Source organism: Borostomias antarcticus (assembly GCF_949987555.1).
Source record: "Borostomias antarcticus genome assembly, chromosome: 3".
Lineage (NCBI taxonomy): Eukaryota > Metazoa > Chordata > Actinopteri > Stomiiformes > Stomiidae > Borostomias > Borostomias antarcticus.
This window is the reverse complement of record NC_140236.1, coordinates 23152926-23162251: the sequence shown is the minus strand read 5'-3', so window position 1 is coordinate 23162251 and position 9326 is coordinate 23152926. Positions and strand designations below refer to the sequence as shown.

Sequence of the window (9326 nt, the reverse complement as noted above, 5' to 3'; positions counted from 1 at the left end):
CTCAGAGAGGAGTGGGGTGGAGCGGGCCATGCTGTACACATCTTGGTTTTAATGAGGGATTTGATCACAGAGCTCCGGATTAAACGTTGGTCACATCACTGACTAACCCCCAACCTCTGATCTGAGGACTCACATGAAGACCTGATGTCCACTCAGCAGGAGACCGCTGCCAATGATAATAAACAGTCAATCTGTGATGGTTCGGTGTGGGACCCAGGCGCAACAGGAATGGAGGAGGCAAGGAACGGTTAAGCCCGGAGGGGCGATTTAATAAGGTAACACAAAGGGGGAGCCACAAAAAGGATGCCACAAAAATATAAGAGGGGAGAAAAAATAGGAGCCACCAAACTGCCACTAAATAATAAAAATGTCCTTGGCTCAAGGGAGCCGGAGGGATCGGGAGGTGGAGCAGGGTGAGGGCTCTGCTAGCTGGTACTCAGCAGAGGGGGTCCGGGATACTGGAGAGACGAGGAGGAGAGGCAGGGTGAGTGATAGTAATCACGAGCAGGGAACGAGAAAAAAGCACTACAAAATACAGGTAAGTAATATCGTAGGCTAGGCTATACTTTACCACATATGTTATGGTAAGATCTGGCGATGAGTGGAGTGTAGACCAGGTTCTTGTAGGGGTTGAAGGTGATTGCAGAACGAGGGACAGGTGTGGTGATGATGAATGGGAAACCGGTGAGTAGAGCCGCGCCCGCGTCATCGTCGGAGACGAGCGCGCCGTTCTTGTCGTTGCGCACGGGCCGATGTGCTGGGCATGTCGGGATCCGACGCTTCGTCACCGGAGTGGGAGGAGACTGCCGAGTCCGCGGAGCTGGCCGGAGACGGGGAACGCCCGGTAGTGGGGGGAAACTCCGGAGAGCCAGAGCGTCGCATGCCTGGGCCGATGCGACGTGCGGTAGAGCGCGTAGGACGCCCCGAGCGCGCAGCGGGCCCAGAGGGGAGAGAGGGAGGCGGTTGTGGAGGCGAGGGCATGCGAGCCGTAACAGGACCCCCCCCCCCCCCCCCCGAGGGGAGCCACCTGGCGACCGACCGGGGGCGTCAGGATGGGCCCGGTAGAAGTCCCGGAGGAGAGACGGGTCCATAATGAGCTGCCTGGAGATCCAGCTGCACTCCTCGGGGCCGTACCCCTCCCAATCCGCCAGGTATTGGAACCCCCGACCCCGGCGGCGCACCTTCAGCAGCCGCCGAACCGTCCACTGGGGATGCCCGTCGACCATCTGGGGAGGCGGAGGAGCTGGGGCAGAAGGCATGAGGGGACTCAAGGAGACAGGTTTGATTTTGGATACGTGGAATACAGGGTGTACCCGCATGGAAGCAGGGAGCTTCAGACGTACCGCAGCTGGGTTCAGGACACGGTTGATCTCGAAGGGCCCAACGAAGCGCGGAGCCAGCTTCCTGGAGGGGACCTGGAGCGGAAGGTCAGCGGTGGAGAGGTAGACTCGTTGACCGGGTCGGTACGCCGGAGCAGGAGTGCGGCGGCGGTTGGCCCCGCGGCAGGAGCGCTCGTTGGAGCGGAGCAGGGCCCTGCGGACCGCCCTCCAGACACGGCGACAGCGGCGGAGGTGGGCCTGGACGGAGGGGACGGAGGCCTCCGATTCCTGGAGAGAGAACAGCGGGGGCTGGTACCCGAGGGATGACTCGAACGGAGACCTGCCAGTGGCAGCGCTGGTCAGGGCATTGAGGGAGTATTCGACCCAGGGCAGGTCCTTGCTCCAGGAGGTGGGGTGGAGAGCCGACACACAGCGGAGAGCGGACTCCAGGCTCTGGTTGGCCCGTTCGGCCTGGCCGTTGGTCTGCGGGTGGTAGCCAGAGGAGAGGCTGATGGTGGCGCCTATCTCCCTGCAGAAGGCCCTCCAGACCTGGGAGGTGAATTGAGGCCCACGGTCCGAGACAATGTCCCCGGGGAGGCCGTGGAGCCGGTAGACGTGCTGGACGAGGAGCTCGGCGGTCTCCGCAGAGGACGGGAGCTTGGGGAGTGCCACCAGGTGGACCGCCTTGGAGAACCGGTCCACCACGGTGAGGATGACCGTGTTGCCCCTGGAGGGGGGAAGACCGGTGATGAAGTCCAGGGCGATGTGGGACCAGGGACGGCTGGGGACCGGGAGAGGACGCAGGAGGCCAGCCGGGGGCTGGCGGGACGCCTTGCTGCGGGAGCAGACGGGACAGGCGACAACAAAATCCCGGACGTCGGACCTCATGGTGGGCCACCAGAACCGTCGGCTCAGGAAGGAGAGGGTGCGGTGAACCCCGGGATGGCACGCAAACCGGCTGGCATGGCCCCACTGGAGCACCCGGGACCGGACCGAGTCGGGCACGAAGAGCCGGCGAGGAGGGACGTTGGCCGGACTGGGATGAGCGCGTTGGGCCTGCCTCACCACTGCCTCGATGTTCATGGTGACCACCCCTATGACACGTGAGGCCGGCAGGATGGTCTCAGGCTCCGCGGGGGGCGCCTCGGGCGCGTGGAGGCGGGACAGCGCGTCGACCTTGGCGTTGAGGGAGCCGGGCCGGAAGGTGAGGGTAAAATCGAACCTCCCGAGGAACTGTGACCACCGCGCCTGGCGGGAGTTGAGGCGCTTCGCCGCCCGGATGAAGGTCAGGTTCTTGTGGTCTGACCAGACGAGGTTGGTGTTCCGCGCCCTCAAGCCAGTGGCGCCACTCCTCCAAGGCCCCCACCACCGCCAACAACTCCCTGTTCCCGATGTCGTAATTGACCTCAGCTGGGGTGAACCGGCGGGAGAGGAAGGCACAGGGGTGCAACTTCTGGTCCTCCACTGACCGCTGGGACAGAACAGCACCGATGCCTGTGTCCGATGCGTCCACCTCGACCACGAACTGCCTGGAGGGGTCAGGATGGAGAAGGACCGGAGCGGTGGTGAAGCGCTCCTTGAGCGCGGAGAAGGCGGCGCTGGCAGCCGGTGTCCAGATGAACGGACGCAGGGATGAGGTGAGGTGGGTGAGGGGAGCTGCTACCCGGCTGTAGTCCCGTATGAAACGGTGGTAAAAGTTAGCGAAGCCAAGGAAGCTCTGGAGTTGCCTCCGGGTAGTGGGTTGAGGCCAGTCGACCACGGTCTTGATTTTGCGGGGGTCGGGTCGCGTCAGGCCTCCCTCCACAATGAGCCCCAGGAACTCCACTGACGAGGAGTGAAAGGTGCACTTCTCAGCCTTAATGTACAGGCGGTTCTCCCGGAGACGCTGGATGACCATGCTGACGTGTTGGACGTGCTCCTCAGCGCTCCTGGAGAATACAAGGATGTCGTCCAGGTAGAGGACCACAAACACGTCCAGCATGTCCCTGAGCACGTCGTTCATAAGGGCCTGGAAGACGGCGGGGGCGTTGGTGAGGCCGAAGGGCATGACGAGGTACTCGTAGTGGCCACGGGAGGTCTTGAAGGCGGTCTTCCATTCGTCCCCTTCACGGATGCGCACCAGGTGATAAGCGTTCCTGAGGTCCAACTTGGTGAAGATGGTGGCACTGATGAGGGGTTCGAAGTTGGAGCTCATGAGGGGGAGTGGATATTTATTCTTCACCGTGATGTTGTTGAGCAGCCTGTAGTCGATGCACGGCCTCAGATCTCCTCCCTTCTTAACGAAGAAGAACCCCGCTGCCACCTGGGATCGAGATGGTCGGATGAGACCCTCGGCCAAGCACTCGGGAGTTGTAGGTGTCCATGGCTGCTTTCTCCGGGAGGGAGAGGTTGTAGAGACGACTGGCTGGGAGAGGGGCGCCAGGGTGGAGCTCGATGGCGCAGTCGTAGGGTCGATGAGGGGGGAGTGTGCGGGCGCGCTCCTTACTGAATGCCTCTCCGAGGTCGTGGTATATCGAAGGGACCGTGGAGAGGTCCGGAGGAGCGGGACGGGGCCGGTCAACCCGAGTGGAGGTCTGAGCAGCTCGGAGGCAGCGGGCGTGGCAGGTGGTGCTCCAGCTGAGGATGCGCCTCGAGCTCCAGCAGACATGAGGGGTGTGGAGTTCCAGCCAGGGCCTCCCTAGGATAAAAGGAGCGTCGGGAGAGTGGATGACGAAGGGGCGGACGTCCTCCACGTGGTTTCCCGAGACTGTGAGGGTGAGGGGCAGGGTCCGGTGCGTGATGGGGCCCATGGGATGGCCATCCAGGGCGAAAGCCGAGAGGGGCCTCTCCAGAGGGGAGAGAGGGAGCGCCGCTTTGTGGGCGAACTGGACGTCCACGAAGCTCTCGTCGGCACCGGAGTCGATGAGGGCAGGGACGGAGAGCGTGTGCCCCTGCCAGGCGAGGGTGACAGTGAACCTGGCGGCACGGGTCCGGGATTGGGGATGGATGAGCCGGCTTACTCGGTACCCCCTGGCGAGTGAGCCTACTCTTTTTGCCGCCCTGGGAGGTGCAGGAGTCGACGGCGTGCGCTGGGCTAGCGCAGTATATGCACAGTCCGTTCTGTCTCCGGTGCTCACGCTCTGCAGAGGTCAGTCGGGTCCAACCCAGTTGCATGGGTTCCTCTCCAGCGGTGTTTGGGGGGGCGAGGGAGGCCGGGGCAGGCCGAGAGAGACCGGTAGAGGGAGGCGGAGACGGTCTGGGTGCGCTGTGGTGTTGGTGCGCCCGCTCGCGCCTGCGTTCCCGGTGGCGCTCGTCTATGGCTATGGAGAGGGAGACGAGTTGGTTCAGGGTCGCTGGTCTGTCTCCTCCAGCCAGGCTGTCCTTCATGGCGTCCCCCAGGCCCTGTCGGAAGGCGCTGTACAGGGCAGACTCGTTCCAGGAGCAACGGGCAGCGAGGATGCGGAACTCCGTGGCGTAGTCCGCTACTGAGCTGGAACCCTGGGTGAGGGCGGAGAGAGCAGCGTCCGCGTCCTGTCCGTGGACGTCGTGGTCGAACACAGTCCTGAATTCTGCCACGAAGGCTGTGTAGTCCTGCATGTAGGCAGCTGCGCCCTCGCGACCCGCCATGACCCAGCGGCGAGCCCTTCCCGTGGTTAGGTTAGCGATGTAGGCTATGCGAGCTGACGCAGTGGAGTACATGCTTGGCTGGAGATCAAACACATACTCACACTGCATGAGGAACTCCCGGCAGAGGGTGAATGTCCCATCGTAGGGGGCCGGGGAGGCGAGATGGGGCTCCCGGTTTGGTGGAGCGGTGGGGTTCAGGAACGGAGCCAGGCGGGCACTGAGCGCGGTGACCTGGTCGGACAGGGTGCTGACCAGAGTAGCGAGTCCCCTCAGTCGCTCGTCCTGGGCTTGCTGTTGGCCGGATACCTGCTGCAGTTGCTCAGCTTGGGTCTGTTGGAGGGCTTGGAGTGGTCCGGGAGGTGCAGGTCTCTCCTCCATGTTGGCTGGGTCCAAACTGACCAGATCTTACTGTGATGGTTCGGTGTGGGACCCAGGCGCAACAGGAATGGAGGAGGCAAGGAACGGTTAAGCCCGGAGGGGCGATTTAATAAGGTAACACAAAGGGGGAGCCACAAAAAGGATGCCACAAAAATATAAGAGGGGAGAAAAAATAGGAGCCACCAAACTGCCACTAAATAATAAAAATGTCCTTGGCTCAAGGGAGCCGGAGGGATCAGGAGGTGGAGCAGGGTGAGGGCTCTGCTAGCTGGTACACTCAGCAGAGGGGGTCCGGGATACTGGAGAGACGAGGAGGAGAGGCAGGGTGAGTGATAGTAATCACGAGCAGGGAACGAGAAAAAAGCACTACAAAAAAAGCACTACAAAATACAGGTAAGTAATATCGTAGGCTAGGCTATACTTTACCACATATGTTATGGTAAGATCTGGCGATGAGTGGAGTGTAGACCAGGTTCTTGTAGGGGTTGAAGGTGATTGCAGAACGAGGGACAGGTGTGGTGATGATGAATGGGAAACCGGTGAGTAGAGCCGCGCCCGCGTCATCGTCGGAGACGAGCGCGCCGTTCTTGTCGTTGCGCACGGGCCGATGTGCTGGGCATGTCGGGATCCGACTCTTCGTCACCGGAGTGGGAGGAGACTGCCGAGTCCGCGGAGCTGGCCGGAGACGGGGAACGCCCGGTAGTGGGGGGAAACTCCGGAGAGCCAGAGCGTCGCATGCCTGGGCCGATGCGACGTGCGGTAGAGCGCGTAGGACGCCCCGAGCGCGCAGCGGGCCCAGAGGGGAGAGAGGGAGGCGGTTGTGGAGGCGAGGGCATGCGAGCCGTAACACAATCAGATATGATCACTTGTGCGCTGGGTTTAGTTTATACCATAACAGCATAATGTCTTTCCTGACAAACTGAGCCATTAATAGGCTATCAGCAACATTTTACACCAAATAAATCCACAGTTATTTTCTTTATACATTGGACAGTTGGCCCAATAACTTTATCTGACTAGCAGATCCATTACAGCCTACTTTGGGACTGTTGGCTTTTGATGTGCTTGTTTGAGAACATGCAGCATCAATTACATTTCATTTCATTTCATTTATTGTTTATTTGGCAGGGACAGATGCATTAAACATGAATAAATTATTAGTGCAACACCGTGGCATTTTTAGCTAAAGCTAATTTCCGATGCTCGTCCCTAAAAGGTACCTGTATAGGAAAAACAGGTTAAAAACAAAGAATTCAGTGTAAAATACTTTCAACAAATTCAATACAGTAATAGGCTGCACTACCACTGCACTCACTTATTTATTCATTCATTTATTTATTCCTTATTCATTCCTTCATTCCTTCATTCATTAATTCGTCCACTACTACCCCACAGTCTATGATATTTACACCTGAGCAGACCAGAACGAGACCACAACCAGATCCCACCCGGCCACATGCAATTAATAGCAGACTAATGACTTACTTCTGTGTTAATGAGTGTGAGCCCACGGAAGTGATTGAACCACATGTTTCTCTGGGTAAAAAATATGAGACCCAGGGCGAATTATTGCACCATGTGGAAATGTGAAATTAAAACAATAAATAAACAGAGAATTACACTCTTTGTTTTGTATATTAAGGTGATAGACTTTCTTGGAAAATACTCAAACCTAATAGACTATTTGTATGATAATTTTCTTATCTAAAAAGTGCATATAATTTGTCTTTGGGCAAAAGAAAGTTGTTGTGTTCGGAAGTCGTGTTGGAAGTTAAAGACACCAGCACCTCAAGGGTTAACTGTCACAGTGGAGCAGTGCATTGTGGGATGTGCCATGAATCGCGATGGCGGCGGAACAGAGCAGATCCAGACTTCTGCTGCACACTTGTTTATTTTTACTACTTCTGCTGCAAATTAGGGAAACATTTCCTGAAGAATTAACTTGGGATGAAAATGGATACATCCTGTATTGTCCCTGCATGGGTAACTAACAATTCTACCAATGTAACCTAGATAAATAGCTAGAAACGATATTTTCGCATCACAAGTTTCACACGGGGTTAACTTTAGCCAGTAGGCTACGATACATACAGCTACTATTTCTGTCCTTTTGTATGTGAGCCATACTGAAGGTAGGTAGGTATAGTGTTCTTACTTGTTGCATTCTATCCTCCACGATGAGTGCACTAGCCTACTTTGCTAATACGAGCCATAGTCACTGATGTTTAAAACTCATTAAATTATTCTCTCGTTTCACTGGTCATGTGTTGCAAAAGTTTTAAAGCAGCTAAGTTATTGAAGTCCCATGTCTCAGTTGCTCGTATTGTTCAGTGTGGGTGAGTTTGGGCCTGTTCCGTTATTATCACTAACACAGCTGTGGAACGTGTCATCCCACAGGACGCTTTGGAAACCAGGCAGACCACTTCCTGGGGTCGCTGGCCTTCGCCAAGATGTTGAACCGCACCTTGGCAGTGCCTCCCTTTATCGTGTACCGCCACCACACGCCCCCCTACGTCAACGTGAGTTCCTTCTCTACCCCCCTTACATCAACATGAGTTCCTTCTCACACCTTTCATTTCAAGACATGATCATGTCAGTGTGCTTCCTCAGTCAGCTGTGCTCCTGGTTGAAGCCATGTCAGTGTGCACTCTGGGGTGCCTGGGTTGCTCTGTGTCATGATGATTTAACTGCCCTGCCCTCACTCTCCCCTGGGGATCCAGGTTCACATGCCCTACAGTGAGTTCTTCCAGCTGGGGGCGCTGTCTGCTTTCCACCGCGTGGTCAGTCTGGAGGCCTTCATGGAGCAGCTGGCCCCCACACACTGGCCCCAGGGCCAGAGGGCCGCCTACTGCTACGAGACTGCCGCCCAGAGGAGCTTCGACAAGAAGTCCTGCCCTATGAAGGTGTGTGTGTGTGTGTGTGTGTATGTGTGTGTGTGTGTGTGTGTGTGTGTGTGTGTGTGTGACCGGGCCAATCAGGGACTGTGCTCTGACTGCTGTTCTGCCAGAACGTAGTCCTTGATTGGTTCCCGTAGTTGATACGTGAAAATGAAATACAGGCCGCTGTCAAAACAGTCTCCCGAAGCAACGAGCGGTAAAGTTAATGTTAGTAGAGTAACCACAGCCATAAGTTCAGTTATTGCAGAAGTAGACTCAATAACAGCAATTAAACAAGAACAGTATGTACTGAAGCAGAGTTTCTCTGGGGAAAAGGCGTTTTCACCATTCTTCCGATTGGCAAAAGTTTTGTTAGTCTGATTTGCTAAAGGAGTTAGTCTGTCAAGGCAAGTACTCCCACCCACTGACATGGTTCTAGATATGGGGAACTCCAGACTGATCTGCTGAGAGAAACTGAAAGTGAGCTGCTAGATCTGGAAGGTCTCACAAGGCTAAGGGAAGCTAGTGAACAAGCTAGTGTCTCTCATAGGTCTAAACACTGCCCTCTGGGGGACTGTCGGTAAAACTGCGTCCTAACCCTGTGATCATCTGTATTTCATATTTTCTGATATCAAATCAAACTTTATTTATATAGTGCATTTCATACACACAGGCAACACAGTGCGCTTCACAGACAGAAAATACACCTGATATCTGTAATGTATTTAATGAAGTGAAGCATTGAAGACGCTAAGACCCGGTGTAATATTCTGTACAACTAAAGGCTTGCTGCCCGGGTTTGCATTAACCAGCCTCGTCTGTCTGTCTGTCTCTCTCTGTCAGGACGGGAATCCATTCGGGCCGTTCTGGGACCATGTGGGGGTTGAGTTTGACACGTCGGTCCTGTTCGGTGGCTTGTCTTTCAGTGCCTACCACCAACCCCACTGGATGCAGAGGTGTGTGTGTGTGTGTTGTGTTTTGAATTATTTGACCTTTATTTAACCAGATGAAATCAATTGAGAACCAATTCTCATTTTCAATGATGACCTGGCTAAGAGGCCCTGGCAAGAATAAATACATACAATACGATACAACATCAGGCATCAACATCCAGAAATACATCAGACATCAACATCCAGAAATACAC

At 55.9% G+C, this 9326-nt stretch overlaps 1 protein-coding gene across 1 annotated transcript in view; it reads left to right on the top strand.

Annotated features, from left to right (window-relative positions):
• The first annotated feature begins 7142 nt into the window (after window positions 1-7142).
• pofut1 (protein O-fucosyltransferase 1) overlaps window positions 7143-9326 on the top strand; it is an 8165-nt gene continuing 5981 nt past the window's right edge. The window contains exons 1-4 of the mRNA XM_084461723.1: window positions 7143-7286; window positions 7701-7822; window positions 8024-8206; window positions 9023-9135. Of these exons, the coding sequence (XP_084317849.1) occupies window positions 7148-7286; window positions 7701-7822; window positions 8024-8206; window positions 9023-9135 (557 nt within the window). The 5' untranslated portion in view covers window positions 7143-7147. The remainder of the gene's footprint in view (window positions 7287-7700; window positions 7823-8023; window positions 8207-9022; window positions 9136-9326) is intronic.